Raw genomic sequence first — 22,777 nt, forward strand, 5'->3', positions numbered from 1 at the left:
AAAGCAGTGCATAGAGGGCAATTTGTAGCTATAAATACTTACATTTTTTAAAAACAGGCCAGGTGCAGTGGCTCACATCTATAATCCCAGAAGTTTGGGAAGCAGAGGTGAGAAGATCACTTGAGGCCAGGAGTCCAAGACCGGGCTTGGTAACATAGAGAGACCTCATCTCTACAAAAATTTAAAAAGTAGGCAGGCATGGTGCATACCTGAAGTCCTAGCTACTCAGAGGCCGAGGCTGAAGGATCACTTGAGCACAGGAGATGACTATAGTGAACTATGACTGTACCATTGCACTCTACAAGCCTGGGCGACAGAGCAAGACCCTGTCTCTTAAACCAGAAGAAAGAGCTCATGTCAACAACCTAAGAAACTAGAAAAAGAAGAGAAAATTAAATTCAAAGCAAACAGAAGGAAGGAAATAAAGATTAGAGCAGAAATAAATGAAAGGGGGAATTGAAAAACAATAGAGAAAAGTCAACAAAAACCAAAAGTTCATTCTTAAAACAACCACAAAATTATGAACTAGCTAAGAAGAGAGAAGAATCAAGTTACTAAAATCAGAGCTGAAAGAATAGACATTACTACCAACCTTACAGAAATAAATTGTAAGACAATATTATGAACAATTATACACCAATGAATTATCTAATTTAGATGAGTTGGGCAAATTCCCAGAAAGACACAAACTACTAAACCCAACTCAAGAAGATCTAGAAAATCTAAATAGACCCATAACAAGTAAAGTGATTGAATCAATAATCAAAAAATCTCCCAGAAAGAAAAGCCAGGCACACAATAATAGACAGAGAGCCAAATCATGAGTGAACTCCCATTCACAATTGCTTCAAAGAGAATAAAATACCTAGGAATACAACTTACAAGGGATGTGAAGGACCTCTTCAAGGAGAACTATAAACCACTGCTCAACGAAATAAGAGAGGACACAAACAAATGGAAAAACATCCCATGCTCATGGATAGGAAGAATCAATGTCATGAAAATGGTCATACAGCCCCAAGTAATTTATAGATTCAATGCTATCCCCATCAAGCTACCATTAACTTTCTTCACAAAATTTAAAAAACTACTTTAAATTTCATATGGAACCAAAAAAGAGCCCAAATAGCCAAGACAATCCTAAACAAAAAGAACAAAGCTGGAGGCATCACGCTACCTGACTTCAAACTATACTACAAGGCTACAGTAACCGAAACAGCATGGTACTGGTACCAAAACAGATATATAGACCAATGGAACAGAACAGAGGCCTCAGAAATAATGCCACACATCTACAACCATCTGATTTTTGACAAACCTGACAAAAACAAGCAATGAGGAAAAGATTCCCTATTTAATAAATGGTGTTGGGAAAACTGGCTAGCCATATGCAGAAAACTGAAACTGGACCCCTTCCTTACACCTTATACAAAAATTAACTCAAGATGGATTAAAGACTTAAACGTAGGACCTAAAATCATAAAAATCTTAGAAGAAAACCTAGACAATACCATTAAGGACACAGGCATGGGCAAAGACTTCATAACTAAAACAGCAGTGGCAACAAAAGCCAAAATTGAGAAATGGGATCTAATTAAACTAAAGAGCTTCTACACAGGAAAAGAAACTATCTTCAGAGTCAACAGGCAACCTACAGAATGGGAGAAAATTTTTGCAATCTATCTATCTGACAAAGGGCTAATATCCAGAATCTATAAAGAACTTCAACAAATTTACAAGAAAAAAACAACCCCATCAAAAAGTAAGCAAAGGCAAAGGATATGAACAGACACTTCTCAAGAGAAGACATTTACGCGGCCAACAAACATACGAAAAAAGCTCATCATCACTGGTCATTAGAGAAATGCAAATCAAAACCACAATGAGATACCATCTCACGCTAGTTAGAATGGCGATCATTAAAAAGTCAGGAAACAACAGATGCTGGAGAGGATGCGGAGAAATAGGAATGCCTTTATACTGTTGGTGGGAGTGTAAATTAGTTCCACTATTGTGGAAGACAGTGTAGCGATTCCTCAAGGATCTAGAACCAGAAATATCATTTGACCCAGCAATCCCATTACTGGGTATATACCCAAAGGATTATAAATCATTCTACTATAAAGACACATGCACATGTATGTTTATTGCAGCACTGTTCACAATAGCAAAGACTTGGAACCAACCCAAATGCCCATCAATGATAGACTGAATAAAGAAAATGCAGCACATATACACCATGGAATACTATGCAGCCATAAAAAAGGATGACTTCATGTCCTTTGCAGGGACATAGATGAAGCTGGAAACCATCATTCTCAGCAAACTAACACAGGAACAGAAAACCAAACACCACATGTTCTCACTCATAAGTGGGAGCTGAACAATGATAACACATGGACACAGGGAGGGGAACATCACACACCAGGGCCTGTCAGGGAATGGGGGCTAGGGGAAGGACAGCATTAGGAGAAATACTTAATGTAGATGACGGGTTGATGGGTGCAGCAAACCACCATGGCACGTGTATACCTATATAACAAATCTGCACATTCTGCACGTGTATCCCAAAACTTAAAGTATAATAAAAAATAAAAATAAAGAAAGGCCAGGTACAGCTGTCTTCAATGGTGAATTCTACCAAATATTTAAGGACAAATTAACACCAATTCTTCATAAACTCTTCCAGAAAACATAAGAGGAAGGAACATTAACCAATTCATTTTATGAGGCTAATGTTGCCCTAATACCAAAACCAGAAACAGACATCAAAAGAAAACTACAGATCCACATTTCTTACGAATATAGACGCAAGGCCGGGCGCAGTGGCTCATGCCTGTAATCCCAGCACTTTGGGAGGCCAAGGCAGGTGGACTGACTGAGGTCAGGAGTTCAAGAGCAGCCTAGCCAACATGATAAAACCCTGTCTCTACTAAAAATACAAAAATTAGCTGGGAGCAGTGGCATATGCCTGTAGTCCCAGCCACTCGGGAGGCTGAGGCAGTAGAATCGCTTGAACCTGGGAGGCAGAGGTTGCAGTGAGCCAAGATCATGCAACTGCACTCCAGCCTGGGCGACAAAGCGAGACTCCATCTAAAAAAGATTAGATAGATAGATAGATAGATAGATAGATAGATAGATAGATAGATAGATAGATGGATGCAAATATCCTCAATAAAATACTAGCACACTGAATCCAGCATGATATAAAAAGGTTTATACAACATGATCAAGTGGGATTCAGCTCAGGAATCTAAGGTTAGTTTAATGTCTGAAAATTAGTAGAATAAAGGACAAAACCACATGATCATCTCAACAGACACAAAGAAAGCATTTGATAAATTCAACACCCTTTCGTGATGACACTCAACAAACTAGGCTAACCAGGCGCGGTGGCTCACGCCTGTAATCCCAACACTTTGGGAGGCGGAGGCGGGTGGATCACAAGGTCAGGCGATCGAGATCATCCTGGCTAACACGGTGAAACCCCGTCTCTACTAAAAATACAAAAAAATTGGCCGGGCACGGTGGCTCGCGCCTGTAATCCCAGCACTTTGGGAGGCCGAGGCGGGTGGATCACGAGGTCAGGAGATTGAGACCATCCTGGCTAATACGGTGAAACCCCGTCTCTACTGAAAATACAAAAAAATTAGCCGCGCGTGGTGGCGGACACCTGTAGTCCCAGCTACTCGGGAGGCTGAGGCAGGAGAATGGCGTGAAGGCAGGAGGCGGAGGTAACAGTGAGCTGAGATCGCGCCACTGCACTCCAGCCTGGGCGACAGAGCGAGACTCCGTCTCAAAAAAAAAAAAAAAAAAAAAAAAAAAAAAAAAAATTAGCCAGGCGTGGTGGCGGGCGCCTGTAGTCCTAGCTGGTGGGGAGGTTGAGGCAGGAGAATGGCGCGAACCTCGGAGGTGGAGCTTGCAGTGAGCTGAGATCGCACCACTGCACTCCAGCCTGGGCGACAGAGCGAGACTCCGTCTCAAAAAAACAAAAAAAAAACAAAAAACAAGGCATAGAAGGGAATGTTCTCAACCTGATAAAGGGCATCTGTGAAAAACCCACAGCTACCATCATGCTTCATGATAAAAGACTCCCCCTACAATCAAGGATAAGACAAGTCATCCAAATTAGAAAGGAAGAGGCCGGGCGCGGTGGCTCACGCCTGTAATCCCAGCACTTTGGGAGGCCGAGGCGGGGAGATCACGAGGTCAGGAGATCAAAACCATCCTGGCTAACACGGTGAAACCCCATCTCTACTAAAAATACAAAAAAATTAGCCGGGCGTGGTGGCGAGCGCCTATAGTCCCAGCTACTCGGGAGGCTGAGGTAGGAGAATGGCGTGAACCCGGGAGGCGGAGCTTGCAGTGAGCAGAGATCGCGCCACTGCACTCCAGCCCGGGGGACAGAGTGAGACTCCGTCTCAAAAAAAAAAAAAGAGAAAGGATGAAAAACTCTGTCTCTTTTCAGATGACATGATCCTGCCTCTAGAAAATCCTAAAAAATCCACTAAAAAACTTTTAGACCTAAGAAATGAGTTCCACAAATTTGAAGGATATAAAACCAATACACAAAAAATTGTGTTTCCATATACTTGCAATGAACCATGTGACAATGAAATTAAGAAAACAATCCCGTTTACAACAGCATGAAAAAGAATAAAATACTTTTTATTTAACCCAAAAAATTTAACCCCCAAAAAAAGTATAAAATGATGTTCTGAAAACTCAAAACATTGGCTAAAAAAAAATTAAAGAAGGTAAATGTTGAAAAGACATCCCTGTCCATGGATTACAAGATATAATCTTCTTAAAATGGCAATATTCTCCAAACTGATCAACAGTTTGGAGAATCTCTATCAAAATCTCTATCAAAATCCCAGCTGGATTATTTGTAGAAAACGACCATCTGATCCTAAAATTCATACGGAAATTCAAAGGATCCCGAATAACCAAAACTATCTTGAGAAGAAAAGAACAAATTCAGAAGACTTACACTTCCCAATTTCAAAATGTACTACAACCTACCTGGGGTGGGGGAGGTATGGGTAATTTTTAAATTTATTTATTTTCTTTACCTTTATTTTCTAAATTCTCTATAATGAAGATGACTTTTACAATAAGGAAAAAACATGATTTTGTTTTTACATTTTTTTTCTTTCCAACTTTTATTTTATGTTCAAGGGGTACATGTGCAGGTTTGTTACATGTATAAGTTATTTTTTAAACATGCACACCTACTGCTTAAAAAAAATGTATAAAGAGATAAACAAATATCTAGTGAAAAATAACTTATAAATAAGAGTATATTTAAGTTTTTCATAAATTGAAAACTTAAAAGCAAAAACCCATCAAGTTCCTAGGGGAATTTGTATAACATATAAAAACAAATTCATTTTCAAAAGTTCTAGTTGACCAATGAAAACCCAACAAACAAAGGGAAAATCACATTTGATAGTCAACTTTAAACACATGGAGAGGAAAAGGCCTAGAAATTACAGCCCCAGCCAGGTAATGTGGATCACGCCTAAATTCCTAGCGTTTTGGGAGGTTGAGGCAAGAGGCTCACTTAAGGCCAGGAGTTCAAGAAATCACAGCTCCTGTAATTCAGATATTAACTCAATATAATGGAAGGAAACCCTTCCCTAGGAGACAGTGGAATTCTGTGCATAAGACAGGATAAACTCAGCCCAAAGTGCACTAGCCACAGTGATGATTTTTTAAATAGAATTCTAAAGTTAGAATATTGTTGAAAAGCTGCCAAATCCTCTGAAAGACGGAAATACATGCATGAACACACATATATATAAAGTCTACCCCCATGCTGCATATAAATGTTAGCTTATTTTTGCTTACTCATGGGCACTAATTACTTTAATGGAGCCAGAATATTTTAAATTATGACAGGTAATCAATATTACATGACTTGTCAAATCTAGTTAACGAACTTACTCTGTTGTGTAACCATAATACGTCTAAGACATCTAAAAGCAGTGAAAATACCTTTGTATGTTTTTGTTTTCTGGAAGTCTTTACAAAATTCCAGGCTTTTTCTATACATCTGAGAGATATTTCTATATGATTTTTACCTTGTGAAACAAACAACAGATACTGTTGTCAAAATTCTGTCATTGTACACAGTGACTGAAGACCTCCATACTCTAGCTAATCCACTGGACAATGAGGCACTATGCCAGGCACTGTGCGAGGGAACAACAGGAAAAAAAGGAAGACAACGACCGTATTCTGGAAAGGCTTACAATCTGTGTCAACACTGGGGATTTTTTTCCTTTAGTTAACGAAATGGAATTAATCAAATACTGTTTTTGAACTTTCTGTAGTCATGACACTACCTTTATTAGTGTGATGACCAGAAAAGCCTTAAATGACTTTGTTAGCTCAACTAGCAGTGATCACCACTGCAGAGTAAGTAATGCAGAAATTAACTGATAGCAATGATTCTGCCTACATTCGACCAAAAATAAACCTACGCCGAACTCTGCGAGGTGAATGAAGAGATAAGGTCCCTCATGACAAAAAAAAAAAATGGGCAAGAAATCAAATAAGCAAAGTTTTCAGTAAATGATTCCCTAAAGAAAGCAATAGAGTATGGTGGTTAAGAGGATAAATCCTGGGTGCAAACTCATGAGTTTGAATGCCCACATCACCACTTACTAGCTATGACCCTCAGCGAGTCAGAAAACCTTCCTGCATCTCAGTTTCCCCATTTATAGACTAGGGATAACAACAGTACCTGTCTCCTAGAATCGTGAAGATTAAATTGCTTTAGGTGTAAAGTTTATATAGAGCACCTTAAGTCGTAGATATGACATCAAAAGCACAGGAACAAAGAAAACATAAACTGGATTTCATCCAAATTTAAAACTTGTATTGGCTTCAAAGGACACCATATCAAGAAAATGAAAAGATAACACACAGAATGAAAGAAAAATTTTGCGAATCATATATCAAAGGACTCATATACAGAATATATAAAAAACTGTTACTAGCCGGGTGCAGTGGCTCACACCTGTAATCCCAGCACTTTGGGAGGCCCAGGTGGGCGGATCACCTGAGGTCAGGAGTTTGAGACCAGCCTGGTCAAAATGGTGAAACCTCATCTCTACTAAAAATACAAAAATTAGCCAGGCATGGTGGCATGTGTCTATAATCCCAGCTGCTCAGGAGGCTGAGGCAAGAGAATCGCTTGAACCCGGGTGGCAGAGGTTGCAGTGAGCCGAGATCACACCACTGCACTCCAGCCTGGGCGACAAAGCAAGATTCCGTCTCAAAAAAAAAAAAAAAAAAAAACTGTTACAACTCAACAATAAAAAGACAAAAAGACAACCCAATTTAAAAATTGGTAACTATCTAAATAGATATTTTTTCAAAGAAAATATAGAGATGACAATAATCACATGAAGAGATGCACATCATTAGCTACGAGGGACATGCAAACCAAAACTTCAATGAGAAACCAGGTCACATCCACCAGGATGGCCACAATCAAAAAGGTAACAAGTATTGACAAGGATGCAGAGAAATCAGAACTTGCATTCATTGCTAGTAGTAATGTAAAGTGGTACAGCCACTTTGGAAAACAATCTGGCAGTTTCTGAAAAAGTTAAACGTTGAGTTACCACATGACCCAGCAACTCCCCTTCCTAGACATACACGTAATAGAATTTAAAACATATGGGCCAGGCACAGTGGCTCACACCTATAATACTAGCACTTTGGGAGGCTGAGGCGGGATCACCTGAGGTCAGGAGTTCAGGACCAGCCTGGCCAACATGGTGAAACCCCTTCTCTACTAAAAATACAAAAAAAAATTAGCCAGGCATGGTGGTGGGCACCTGTAATCCCAGCTATTTGGGAGGCTGAAGCAGGAGAATCGCTTGAACCCAGGAGGCGGAGGTTGCAGTGAGCCAAGACCGCACCATTGCACTCCAGCCTGGGCAACAAGAATGAAACTCCATCTCAAAAAACAAATAAATAAATAAATCAAACAAACATATGTCCACACAAATGCTTATAACATCATTATTCATAATAGCCAAAAGGTACAAATGATACAAATGTCCATCAACTGATGGAATATGGAAAAACAAAATGTGGCATATATATATACACACACACACACACACACACATATACACATATATATACACATATACATACACATATACATACATATATAACACATATACATACACACATATATACACATATACATATATACACATATACACATATATACACATATATACATATATACACATATATACATATACACACATATATATACATATATATACATAGAATGGAATATTATTCTGCAAGAAGAAAAAGAAATGCATACTGACACGTGCTATATGGATAAAGCTTGAAACATACAGTAAGTGAAAGAGGCCAGTCACAAAAACCACATACCATTATATGTATGATGCCATTTATATGAGATGTCCAGAACAGGCAAATAATAGAGAAAGAAAATAGCTTACTAGTTGCTTGGGGGTAAGGGAAGGACATAGGCAAAGGAGAGTGACTGCTAACAGGTACATGGCTTCCTGCTGGGGTTATGAGAATGTCCTAAAACTGATTGTGGTGAGGGTTGCACAACTTTGTAAATATACTAAAAATGACTGGATTTTACCCTTTAAATAGGTAAACTGCATTAAAACTAGTTTGTTTGTTTGTTTGTTTTTAAAAAAGCACCTTAGAACAGTGTCTCTCACATAATAAGTGCAAACTGCTCATTTTTATTACAGGAAGAAGAAACTCTCCTCCACATGAAAACGGAAAAAGCAATTATGAGTCAACTAAAATTATCCAAAAGATCATTTTACGTAAAGTAGTTGCTGAATGTACACGAAATGTTTAGAAATTAAATTTAAAAAAAAAAAGATGCCAGGCACAGTGGCTCATGTTTGTAATCACTTTGGGAGGCAAAGGTGAGAGGATTGCTTGAGGCCAGGACCAGCCGGGTCAACATAGAGAGACTCCATCTCTATGAAAAAATTAAAAAATTAGCTGGGCATGGTGGCACACACCTGTAGTCCCAGCTACTCCAGAGGCTGAGGTGGCAGAATTGCCTGGAGTTCAAGGGCGCAGTGAGCTAGGATCGCACCTGTGAATAGCCACTGCACTCCAGCCTTGGCGGCAGAGTGAGAACCTGTCTCCAAAAAAAAAAAAAAAAGGAAAGAAATGAAAGAAAAAAAAACACAAGAAAAAAGAGTTTTAAGAATCATTCCACTTTAAAAATGCAGATAAAGAACACAAAGGCCTAGCTGCTAGAAATGCTGGGAGGGGAAGCTTAGTTCTTAGGATGAGAGACGGAGGAGCCCCCGAAAACCGTGAAACTCTTCTTCCGGTTTTGGAAACGGTGGTGGGGAAAGCGGGTAGGAAAAAAATTTGTAAACAGCTTGCTTCAAACATTATGTCCATTTAAAACTCAAAAATCAAATGAAAGTGATGTAATTTTGTGATAGCTTCACATGAATGGGTTTTCCGGGAGCTGAACAATTTTACAACCCCTGAGAGAGTGTTAGCTATTCAGATAGAGAGGCTGTGAAGAATCAAATTGCATTGCTCCTAGGAGCTAGGAAGATTCCCTACCAGCACTGTCACTGCTAACACATTTGCAAGGGTTTAGAAAGGACCAACGCTTGAAAGATATGATTTCAGTAGCGAGTCAGTCCTGATACAAAGGTCCCCACGAGCAGAGGCCAGAAGGCATTAGCAGGAACTGGGGTGGCCTGGAAGGCAGGAACCAGAATGTGGGGCCAGGACGGCATCCATTCTCTTTACTCGCTCTCCCATTGGTAAAGAGAAGTCAGGTCCACACGTTTCTCATTTGGGACCATTACAGAGGATGCCCTCACATACCAAACACTGGTTTCTGGGTCCTTCCTGGCAGTTTTCACCTCTACAGCAGAACCTTGATGCACCCTTGAATAACAAAGCCCCACAGAATCTCCTCACTTTTCCTCCCAACACTCTAAACTCAATTTCACCTCTACACAACCTTATCTTGAAAAGCGTCGGAAATCTTTTTAAAATGCCTTATCTCAACAAACGCCTGATTTTTCTTATAGCTCTAAGCTACTTCTATATGGTGTACACATCTAATTCTCCTACAACTAATGTGATTGACACACTGCAATTCAGTATTTTATAGCAGGCATAACCAGCCAAACTGGGGCTCAGCAACTCATACTGGTGAAATACCAGTACATTCAACATCCATTTCATTTGTCATTAGTGTTGGCGGGGCTTTCAGCTCTTCAGTGGCATAAAGTCTGCCCGCCTGACTGTCCCCCAGATGCCTTCTCATCAGCAACTCAGGTCTCCTGAAACCAAAACTAAGCATTTGTTGTCCTTTCTCTACACATTCCACAAACCCCATCAGGAAACTTAGCCATGGCCTAGAGAAAGGAGTGAACGCAAATGTTAAAACCAACGCCTGCAAACCTGGGGCACCTTCATTTCAGAGCCAAGATGCACGAGGAGATGAAAGCGAATGTGTTAGTCACAAAGCCTGTGTAAGCACAGCCATCTGATTTCAATTCTAGACTGTTTTCATTTTGTATTATTTACCCTGTCATTGTTTCTCATTAAGTCAGAAAATAATAGAGCTCATCATGAAATAATTAAGCACTGTAATAAAAGAGGTTTTTGCTGTATTCATTACAGAAGATATTACAAGGGGAAGAAAAACCTGCCTTTGTAAAAACTACGAGATCTCTTTCCCTGTTAAGAACACACAGACGAAATGCAGTAGAGAATTAACTCACGTGGAAGGGAGCACAAGCCACAAATCAGAGCAAAGTCGTGATTACAAATGAATTCAAAATTAACAGGACAAACATGCTCAATGCATTCAAAGAATTAAAGGCACAATTCTCAAATCATTCACTTAGCCATGCTAGAGGAAGAAGCCTCCTCAACAGACAACATAAAGCAACGGGGTGCCCATCAAGCAAGGACCCACCAATCAATCATCAAGCTTTTAACAGTTCTGATTTAAAGTTACTTAAATCAGAATGTTCCAAAGATCATCATCCAGAAATTTTAACCATTCATTCACATCACCATGAAACAAGCACTTAAAAAAATAACCAAAAGAAACTAAACACATAGATCATGTACCTGGATCAATGAGAACTTCCTGTGCCCCTGGAAGAAAGAACAGATTATGGTATTTTATTTGGAAAACAAAACTACTTTTAAAAATAACTACTAAAACACATTTCATAATTCACATAGCCTAGAGAAAAATCTGACTTGTATCTGATCAGAAAAGCAATTCTGAGGAACAGTATGTTACAAGTTTGGTGCCTTTTTGCTTCAGACAGGAAAAGAGAAAAGAAAAGCTACTATTACTCATACCCTAAACAAATTGTTAAGTGCCTCCTCACCTCTCTGCCTTCCCACTTTCTATGTTCATGCTCCCAGTTCTTTTTTTTTTTTTTTCTGAGACAGAGTCTTGCTCTGTTGCCCAGGCTGGAGTGCAGTGGCGTGATCTCAGCTCACTTCATCCTCTGCCTCCCAGGTTCCAGCAATTCTCCTGCCTCAGCCTCCCAAGCAGCTGGGACTACAGGCGTGCGCCACCACGACCGGCTAATTTTTTTTTTTTTTTTTGTATTTTTAGTAGAGACGGGTTTCACCATGTTAGCCAGGCTGGTCTCAAACTGCTGGGATTACAGGCATGACCCACCATGCCCGGCCTGCCAGCTCTTCTTAAACAAGTATGACAATTCCTTATTTCCACAAATAAGCCAAGTGACAAAGGATTATTATTTGTGCAAATGTATGTCAGCAGCCTAGAATGGGGGAGAAAAGGTGCCAGTGGCTCTGTGGAACTTTTCACAAGCCCCCTAAAATACATCTCTCTATATATATATCTCTCTCTCTCACACGCACACACACACAGAATAACTGGACACTTCATCAAGTCAAAGATTTCCAACTTTTAGAAGGTAGCTTTGTAGTTAGCTTAAAATACACAACTATTAACTTCACTATTATGAAGAAACTTCTGAAAGCCTTGGTGGTCTGCTAAACTACCCAAACATCTGTGTGATCCAATTCAACTTCTCTATAGAATGCAATTTCCCATCATGGCAAAACACACCTCAAGGGGTACTGGTTCCAAGAGTCATGTTTATCATTAGCTATTTTCATTTTTAAACATGTTAAGAAGATTCAAAAAGGTATGTCCCAATAATCTTATGGAAATAGCACATGTATTCAATTGTCTACACAGAGAAGAGGCCCCATGATTACGGTGCTATTTAAGAGCTATTTTGTGTATAGCCATCTCTGTTTGTAAATGCAGACTAAAAATCACTGCAATCTTGACGCCACCATTAAAATAAAAAACAGGTGTTTTCCATTGAATAACACCTTTCTGCCAAGCATGATGCTTAACAAATATCGTGTATGACCTTCAGAGCAACCCTACAAAATAAACAGATGTTAACCCTCCCTGCCTATGGGGAGACTGAAGCCCAGAGGAGCCACGGGAAGCCCCACCGCCACACACGCCACGACACCAGGTCCAAGGTCTGCACTGAGCAGACGTTCAGCTGCACAGACCTTGAGGAAGTCTGGATTTCCAGATAACCCTACAAACGTTTTGTTCTGTGAAGAACCTGGCCAAATATATTATACTATGCCATGTCCTTTAGGTAGGGGATATGAGTTAAACTTTTGATGCCCCAGAGTTATTATCACAATCATCAATCATTTGACTATTAGTATCATCAGCCTCTAGTGGACTGATTTCACATTAACCAAACCTGTAAGTGACCAGTGTAGGAAAACTGGAGGTTTAACTATTAATGTAACGGGAGACACAAAATTATCAATCAGACCAAAATATCAGGGTTCAACGATCAGCACATTTTCTCTTCAAAGGCCAAATCACAGGCAGGAGATAAGTAGAAATCAGGTCCATACGTCTCATTTGGGACCATTACAGAGGATGCCCTCACACACCAAATGCTGGTTTCTAGGCCCTTTCCTAGTGGTTGTCACCTCTACAGCAGGATCCTGACACCTGAATAACAAAGCCTCACACCATCACCCCTGCCTGTAAAATGAAGAGAGTGGGCCGATGCTTCAGTTTGTTCCTGTTCTAAGGTAAGCCTCTGTGAGCCTCATCTTTTGTTTATATTTAGGGGTATTAAAGTGTTCAGATGGGGAACTGAATACCACTCCCTTCCCTGAAACAGAATTCAGTAGTTGTATTTTGTTGAAATACAAATCAAGTTCATCTAGAAAACTCCACTTTCTCTGAACAGGAGTTTGCTAGATGAATTTGATGGACTAAAGTTCTGTTACAGGGAGAAACCTGCTGTCTACACAAGTGATTAATGCAAACTGCAGTGCACTCTCTGTGGACAGTGGCCAAGACACAAATGCCAGCGCTGCATAACTCTCTCTGTCCCACCCTTTCCACACTGGCCAACCCCCTGACTGATGTATAGATGTACACATGGAACTGTAGATATGCTGATACCTCTAAACCCCAGAAGCCAATCTACTGAAGCTCAGCCCGACTGCCAGGGGTTTTTTGTTTTGTTTTTTGTTTTTCTGTTTTTTGGTGTTTTTTTTTTTTTTGAGACAGAGTGTCACTCTGTCGCCCAGGCTGGAGTGCAGTGGCACAATCCCAGCTCACTGCAACCTCCGCTTCCCAGGTTCAAGTGATTCTTCTGCCTCAGCCTCCCAAGTGGCTGGGACTACAGGTGCGCACCACCACATCCGGCTAATTGTTTGTTGTTGTTGTTGTTGTTGTTGTTGTTGTTATATTTTCAGTAGACACGGGGTTTCACCATATTGGCCAGGCTGGTCTTGAACTCCTGACCTCGTGATCTGCCCACCTTGGCCTCCCAGTGCTGGGATTACAGGTGTGAGCCACTGCACCTGGCCAACTGCCAGGATTTAAATCCCAGCTCTGCCACTTACTAGCTCCATAACCTTGGTCAAGTTCCTCAACCTGTCTATGCCTCAGTTTCCACATCTGTAAAACTGGGATAATAATCCAACCTACCTTAGCTGGTTGTTGTGAAGATTAAAGGGTTAAATTGGTTTATGTAGAATGTGTGTAGAGGCTGAGGTGGGTGGATCGCTTGAGGTCAGGAGTTTGAGACCAGCCTGGCCAACATGGTGAACCCACATCTCTACTAAAAATACGAAAATTAGCTGGTCATGGTGGCGCACACCTGTAATCCCAGCTACTCGGGAGGCTGAGGCACGAGAATTTCTTGAACCCGGGAGGCAGCGGTTGCAGTGAGCCAAGATTGTGCCATTGCACTCCAGCCTGGCAACAGAGTGAGACTCTATCTCAAAAAAATAAAAATAAAAATAAATAAAATGTGTGTAGCACATTTTAAATGTTCAACAGATGTTATCAGCCGGGTGTGGTGGCTCACGCCTGTAATTCCAGCACTTTGGGAGGCCGAGGTGGGCAGATCACCTGATGTCAGGAGTTCGAGACCAGCTTGGCCAACATAGCGAAACCGCGTCTCCACTAAACATACAAAAATTAGCTGGGCGAGGTGGCAGGCGCCTGTAATCCCAGCTACTTGGGAGGCTAAGGCAGGAGAATCACTCAAACCTGGGAGGCAAAGGTTGCAGTGAGCCGAGATCACGACATTGCACTCCAGCCTGGATGACAGAGTGAGACTCCATCCCAAAAAAAAAAAAAAATGTTATCTGTTACAGTGATTTTACAAATCTCCCTTCTAATCATCCTTTGTATTTCCTTACTAGTCTAAATAGCAAAGGATATCCTTATTTCTGTGTTACAAAGAAAGAACTGTCACCCCATGACCTATTTAAACTGAGGGGGAAGATGGCACTTGCTCTTCACTCCTCTGGTTTCCATAATAAAGGCTTTGTCCTAAGCACCACTGACCTCTTGCCCACCCCCTTTCCTCCCCCACCCAAGTGGAGTGAAGTGTAAGATGAGTTTGGGAGACAAGCTGGGCATGTGAACCCCTTCTTTCACCCTTGGTTGCTGCGCTCAGGAAGCACACAGGATGTTCTGCTCCGCCATGCCTATGGCTGACAGGGAGAGGGCCCCTCGTAGGAAGGTCTGCTGTGGCCCAGAGCCACCAGATCTTGGACACACAGTAGTAGGATGCCCATTTTTCTGCATCCCTCAAGTTCATGGAAAATGTGGGGGTTGTTTTTTGTTTTTTAAGACAAGGTCTCACCCTGTAGCCCAGGCTGGAGTGCAGTGGGCAGAATCTCAGCTCACTGCAACCTCTGCCTCCTGGGCTCAAGCAATCCTCCCAACTCAGCCTCTTGAGTAGCTGGGACTACAGGCACGTGCCAACATCCCAGGCTAATTTTTTGTATTTTTTGTAGAGATAGGATTTTGCCATGTTGCCCAGGCTGGTCTTAAATTCCTGGGCTCAAGCGATCCACCCACTGTGGCCTCCCAAAGTGCTAGGATTACAGGTGTGAGCCACCATGCCTGGCAGAGAATGTGGTTTCATCACTAATAAGGGCGGCATTTTTATTCTCTACCTTACTCTTGTCTCGTCTCTCAATTGGTTGTTGAAGAAAACAGGGGTGTTTTTATTGGGCCCCTTTAAGCCCCAACATATACTAATCCACAAATAATTCTGTGGCTTGGGTAGGGTCAAGATGGCTACATAACGGCCATGTCTCTAAACCTGCAGCTAAATTATGGGTATAAGAACTACTGACCCTCCTCGCCGGGCGCAGTGGCTCACGCCTGTAATCCCAGCACTTTGGGAGGCCAAGGCAGGCGGATCACCTGAGGTCAGGAGTTCAAGACCAGCCTGGCCAACATGGTGAAACCCCGTCTCTACTAAAAATATAAAAACTAGCCAGGCGTAGTGGTGGGTGCCTGTAATCCCAGCTACTCGGGAGGCTGAGGCAGGAGAATTGCTTGAACCCAGGAGACAGAGGTTGCAGTGAGCTACTGCACTCCAGCCTCGGCGACAGAGTGAGACTCTGTCTCACAAAAAAAAAATAAAAATAAAAACTACTGACCCACCTCAAATATTTCCTTCATTTCCTGAGTCTCTCTTCACGAAAACATTTTTCCTATTTCAATGCCTTAGTAATTTCCAAACACTATAAAATGATGACTTCATATAAAATAATAGCTAATGGTCGTGAGATATTTTATGAGATGACCGCCATGCTAAACATTTTGCACACATTCTCTCTAATTCTCACAATTCTACAAAGCAGAAATTAGGAGCCCCTGCTCACAGATGCAGAGCGAGGAGGTGGGGGGCACCTGAGAAAGAACTGCAGGACCTGCGTTCAGACACAAGCCAGCTGAACGAGGCTTTTCCATGACACCACACCACCACTCACTAGCAAACATGCAAAACTGGGTGCAATACTCAGGGAGTTCCAGATTCTTTTCAGCTTTAAGGTGCTCCAGACGGTTTCTATCTCTTTTATAAATCATGGCTGACTGGCTTCTGACATTGGAAGAAAAGTCCAATTTCACCACTGTCCACATTGCATATCTGAAATTTTCATGCTGAAATGACATAATAAAAATAACTAGAATACTTTTCCAGGTATCCAAATATAATGGGCATAGTGCTATTCTAAAGCATTAAACAACAACAACAGCAAAATTCAAATGAAGGAAGCCTTGTCTAAGTCTTCTTTCACCAACAGGGAAATTAGGACATTAAAAATATATGTGTACAACAGCGCCACCTATGGCCAGAAAGGTCTTTCCAGGTTGCTGAAAAAAAAAGGTAACAAATTTAATTGTTGGCATAATAAGAAATGATCAACAGGGCTTTTTAAAATACGATGCTCAGAGACCATAACTAAAAGTGTAGCTAGCACATACTGAAATCTGCTTCAAGGAAGGGAACAGTATTCAGTATTTAATCCGAAAACTTTAACACCCCTAAATATAAACAGAAGACACAGGCTCATAGAAACTAATCTTAGAACAGGAAGAAAACTCGAGCATCTGGCCCACTCTCTTCATTCTACAGGTAGTGAGGTTGAGACCCAGAGAATTTGTTCTTCTAGCAATCAGTGGCAGAGCTTTCTCCTAGTCCTTGGATTTTGCACTATACCAAAAGCCACCTTAATCTATACCAACCCTATAATCATAAAAGTCACGTCTGGCCGGGCACAGTGGCTCACGCCTGTAATCCCAGCACTTTGGGAGGCCGAGGCGGGCGGATCATGAAGTCAGGAGATCGATACCATCCTGGCTAACACGGTGAAATCCTGTCTCTACTAAAAATACAAAAAATTAGCCAGGAGTGGTGGCGGGCGCCTGTAGTCCCAGCTACTCGGGAGGCTGAGGCAGGAGAATGGCGTGAACCCGGGAGGCGGAGGTTACAGTGAGCCGAGATCGCGCCACTGCACTCCAGCCTGGGCAACAGAGCAAGACTCTGTATCAAGAAAAAAAAAAGTAATGTCTCTATATTTCAGTCAGTAAATAGCCTAAGTGTCTTACAAAAAAATACTTCCCAAAGGACTGCCAACTATTAATCATACAATTTTGTTGAAATACAAACACATTTATTTACATATTAAAACAGCATAATCGGCCAAGCACAGTGGCTCACACCTGTAATCCCAGCACTTTGGGAGGCTGAAGCGGGTGGATCATTTGAGTCAGGAGTTGGAGACTAGCCTGGCCAACATGGCGAAACCTCGTCTCTACAAAAATTAGCTGGGCATGGTAGCACACACTTGTAATCCTGTTACTCAGGAGGCTGAGACACAAGAATCACTTGAGCCCGGGAGGCAGAGGTTATAGTGAGCCGAGATCATGCTGCTGCACTTCAGCCTGGGCAACAGAGCAAGACTCTGTCTCAAAAAACAACACACAGGCCAGGAGCGGTGGCTCACACCTGTAATCCCAACACTTTGGGAGGCCGAGGCGGGCAGATCATTTATGGTCTGGAGTTCAAGAGCAGCCTGGCCAACATGGTGAAACCGCATCTCTACTGAAATTTACAAAAATTAGCCAGGTGTGGTGACGGGCACCTGTAATCCCAGCTACTCGGGAGGCTGAGGCAGGAGAACCACTAAAACCCAAGAAGTAGAAGTTGCAGTGAGCCGAGATTGAGCCACTGCACTCCAGCCCAGGTGACAGAGCGAGACTCTGTCTCAAAAAAAACAACAACAACAACAACAACAAAAACAAAAACACACATAATCTATTCAACAATGTCCCCTTGTAGTCAATCTATAAAGGAAAAGTGACTGATGTCAAATCAACGTTTTTACTTTTCTCATCTATTACAGATACAGGAAAAAAATCAAAATTGTCTCAATCACAAAAAAGATAAGCCTGAGGCAGAAGAATAGGATCTAGAGGCAAAGAACCTAAGGTTGTTTCACACAGACTTCCTACAACTAAATTGAAAGGAAAACCCTAACTTTCCATGACTAAGTAACAAAAGGACCAGAGGCTGCTCCCTTTGACCTTTTCTGCATGGCAGATGGGAAACTGGCTGTCCGGAACCAATCAGACTGATTGCGGGTGGAGTCTTAGTTTGCAGAGAAGTATAACTTTGTCTACTTTTCATTTGCATAGAAGCATAACTTTGTAATTTCACCTTAGCCTCAGATTGGTTCCTTTTTGCAACCAATCAGATGTTTGCAAGGAGTGTGACCTTTGTTAACTTCAGCCTCTGAGTGGCTGCTTTCCGCAACCAATCAGACTAACTGCAGGCTACCACTTCATTTACAAGAGGTGAGCATGAAGTGGCCAATGGGAAACTTCTAGTGGGTATTTAGACCCAAGAAGATTCTATATCCGTGCCCTTGAGCCCGCTGCTTGGCCCACTCCCACACTGTGGAGTGTACTTTTGTTTTCAATAAATCCCTGCTTTCATTATTTTGTTGCTTCCTTCTTTGTGACCTATGCAACATGATGACTAAATCCTGAGCCATTAAAGGCAGGTTCATTCATCAAGGACCAAAACGTTCATGTTCATTCAGCATTCGTGGGTCTGCTCCACCCAAGAAGTTTTCTCACTCTTCATTGGTTCTACCAAGCATAAGCAAATCAAACAACTCATTGAGAGAATGTCATCAGCCAATAAAATAAGAAACTGCTCCCAGGCCCTGAATCAGCTTATTAAAATTGACCTCTGGGACTAGCTTCTCCTAATACATAAAATTATAAAAAAGACTTAGACACAGAACCTCAAGTGTGTTCTACCAGGAAATTTTACACAAGTATTCCAGAAATCAACCAATCATTCTAACCCATTAGTGGTATTCCGTAAGATTGAAAGTATTCAATAAAATCAGAACAAAATGTCTCATACAAGATTTCTGGGCAGGGCACGGTGGCTCACGCCTGTAATCCCAGCACTTTGGGAGGCCAAGGCGGGTGGATCACGAGGTCAAGCATTCGAGACCAGCCTGGCCAACATAGTGAAACCCCGCCTCTATTAAAAATACAAAAAATTAGCCATGTGTGGTGGCGGGCACCTGTAATCCCAACTAGTCAGGAGGCTGAGGGAGGAGAATTGCTTGAACCTGGGAGGTGGAGGCTGCGGTGAGCCGAGATTGCGCCACTACACTCCAGCCCGGGCAACAGTGCAAGACTCTGTCTCAAAAAAAAGAAAAAAAATTACTGACTCAATAGATTTTACAGTTTATTTAAATATTAGTCCTAACTCAAAGGAAAAAGTAACAAATGAGTCTGCTTTATTTAAAGACTGCAAGTGAGCAGAGGCCGGAAAAAGGGCAGAGCTCACCTGGCCGGTGTCTGTTGGCTGCTTCAGCAGAAAGGGTGCTGCCCTGGAACCTCCGAGCTCCACTCTTCCCACCAGTTCCACCAGGATAGTGATAGATGACAGAAGCTGAACACAATCCTTCCAGGGCAGCTGGGCATTAAGAAAACAAAAAACAAAAACCAGCATCCTTAGTCAAGTCAGTGACCCTTCATTAGCTCAAACTGCAGTAACTAAGAATGATTTAAACAGGTGGATTATTTGGAAATGCCAATTTTTCTTCCAAAACAAAGATCAAACCTAAAGATCACTAGTTTTTTGCAAAATGGGAACTTGCCACCTGCCTTTCCCATGCCCATGTCCAGGCAGGCAACACAGAACACTCTCACCACACTCAAGGTTTCCCTGCAGGGCTGACTGCACACATAAAACAGGCCAGCCTCTGCGTTCATCCATTCACGTGGCCGGCATTCCTGCACAAACTGTGTGGCAGACTGCGCCAGGTTCTGGAGCTACCGAGATGTATAACAGAAAGTGCCCTGGATTGAAAATATTTCACAGTAATAGCACCAAAGCAAGACCAGAATGCCTTTCCAGACCACGCACCCCATAGGCATCTGCTCCTTTTGAGGCTGTAGACCTCCCTCTTCCTCAAAAACAGCCATATTAACTCGCTACACAGTCCGTTCTTCTCTCATGACGTAACAACCTAATAATCTCCAGCTATGCCACATGCCTTAGAAGGTGTGCCGCAGTATTCATCTCTATCATCTTTATCCATTAATTCAGTGGTCCTTAAACTTTTGGTCTAAAAACTCCTTGATGCTCTTAAAAATGACTTAGGATCACAAAGAGCTTTTTTTGTGATGTGGGTTATACCTGTAGATATTTACCATATTGGAAAATAAAACTGAGAAAAGGATTTAAGTATTTATGTATTAATTCCTCTTAAAATAGGCCAGATGCAGTGGCTCATGCCAGTAATCCCAGCACTTTGGGAAGCCAAGGTGGGTGGATCACTTGAGGTCAGGAGTTCAAGACCAGCCTGGCCAACATGGTGAAACCCTGACTCTACTAAAAATACAAAAATTGGCCAGGCATGATAACACACACCTGTAGCCCCAGCTACTTGGGAGGCTGAGGCAAGAGAATCACTTGAACCTGGGAAATGGAAGTTTCAGTGAGCTGAAATCACGCCATTGCACTCCAGCCTGGGTGACAGAGCGAGACTCTGACTCAAAAAAATAAAAATAAAAAATAAAATAATAAGCTTGTCATGTGTTAACAGTTTTATGAAAAATAATTGTTTTCCAAAACAAAAATAAAATACTGGAGGAATGGCATTATTTGACATGTTCACACATTTATTTAATATCAGAGTTAATACAAGTCAGCTGGATCTTCTATCGGCTTCTACATTCAGTCTGCTGTGATGTCAGGCCTAAGTAGCTTGTGGACAACTCCACTGTCCACTTCTGAGAGGCTGAGCATGGAAGAGGCCCACGGCACACAGCACCGTCCTTCTCTGTGTGCCCTTTAGGAGCCCTCCTCATCCAGTCCAGCGCCGCATGGGGAAGGCATATGGGCAGTACCAGTCTTTCTGGAGAAGCACCTGCTGCACATGCCCTAGTCTCAGAGCCCACTGGGAGATGCACAGATTCTCTAACTGATACAATAGGATACTTAGGGAGACAACGCTCTTTCAAGAAAACCAAGTAAAACTATGTCTTTCTCAGCCTGCATAATCCTTTATCTGATTCTCTTTTCTTTTCCATCCCTAATTCTTACTCCCTTTCTTTCCCCACTTCTATTTCCCTAGCCTCTTTAAAAAACTAAATTTAAGTCCATTTTAAGTTTTATTTTGGTTTTTTCTTAAGAGACAAAGTCTCACTCTTGCTCAGGATGGAGTGCAGTGGTGCGATCGTGGCTCACTGCAGCCTTGACCTCCTCAACCCAAGCAATCCTCCTGCCTCACCCTCACAAGTAGCTGGGACTACAGGCACAGACCACCAAGCCCAGCTAATGTTTTTTAATTTTATTTTATTTTACTTTTTTTTTTTTTTTTGGTAGAAGTGAGGTCTCCCTATGTTGCTCAGGCTGGTCTCCACCCAGTTAATGTTTTTTAATTTTGTTTTGTAGAAGTGAGGTGAAGTAAGGTTTTTTTATTTTTTGTAGAAGTGTTGGGATTACAGGCATGAGCCACCGTGCCTGGCCATTTGAAGTATTTCTTATATTTGGCTGGGCACAGTGGCTTATGCCTGTAATCCCAGCACTCCGGGAGGCCAAGGCAGGCATATCAGCTGAGGTCGAGTTCAAGAGCAGCCCGGCCAACATCGCAAAACCCCGTCTCTACTAAAAATAGAAAATTTAGCCGGGTGTGGTAGTGCATGCCTGTAAGTCCCAGCTACTAGGAAGGCTGAGGCAGGAGAATCGCTTGAACCCAGGAGGCGGAGATTGCAGTGAGCCAAGATCATGCCACTGCACTCCAGCCTGGGCAACAGAGCGAGACTCCGTCCCCAAGAACGAAAGAATTTGTTATATTTAAAATGTTCTACAGCACCTCGTTAAACTTCTGTTACAGAACTCACCTCATTACTTCATTCCGACTTGTATTATCATAAGTGGCTGACAGGTGTCCTTGCTAAACTGTCAACCTCAACGAAAGAACCCTGTTTTAGTCCTTACCCACACATTGTTCATTTAACAAGCATTTAGGGAGCAACTGCAACATGTCAGGCAATGGACGCAGCCAGTCCATCCTCCCAGGACCACCTCCAGGAGGCGCAGTCCCCAAAGGGAAGACCACAAACAGACATCCGATTCCAGCACAAAGTGTCAGCAACATCTCAGGCAGAGCACCCGCTCTGCCGACTGCTGCGGGGGATCAGAGATGGCTGTGCTTTGAAGTAGGATTTCTCCTTGCCTTTCTTTTAATTTTTAAGATTGACATAGAGTTCACACACCATATAATTCACCCACTTAAAGTGTGCAAGTCAGCAGTTTTTAGTATAATCACAACTGTGCAACCATCACCACTGACTGACTCTGGAACATTT

At 42.0% G+C, this 22,777-nt stretch overlaps 1 protein-coding gene across 5 annotated transcripts in view; it reads right to left on the reverse strand.

Annotated features, from left to right (window-relative positions):
- The window catches only part of TRAPPC9 (trafficking protein particle complex subunit 9), a 725,402-nt gene that overhangs the window by 680,008 nt on the left and 22,617 nt on the right, over positions 1 to 22,777 (reverse strand). For 2 of the 5 annotated variants that reach the window (XM_014346060.6, XM_034966646.3), the window contains exons 4-5: positions 19,746 to 19,874; positions 11,149 to 11,175 (exon numbers count right to left, since the gene is read on the reverse strand). In XM_014346060.6, the coding sequence (XP_014201546.4) occupies positions 11,149 to 11,175; positions 19,746 to 19,874 (156 nt within the window). The remainder of the gene's footprint in view (positions 1 to 11,148; positions 11,176 to 19,745; positions 19,875 to 22,777) is intronic. The other 3 variants (XM_034966644.3, XM_034966648.3, XM_055116980.2) reach the window with 2 other exon arrangements.

The sequence above is a fragment of the Pan paniscus genome, chromosome 7, assembly GCF_029289425.2.
Source record: "Pan paniscus chromosome 7, NHGRI_mPanPan1-v2.0_pri, whole genome shotgun sequence".
Lineage (NCBI taxonomy): Eukaryota > Metazoa > Chordata > Mammalia > Primates > Hominidae > Pan > Pan paniscus.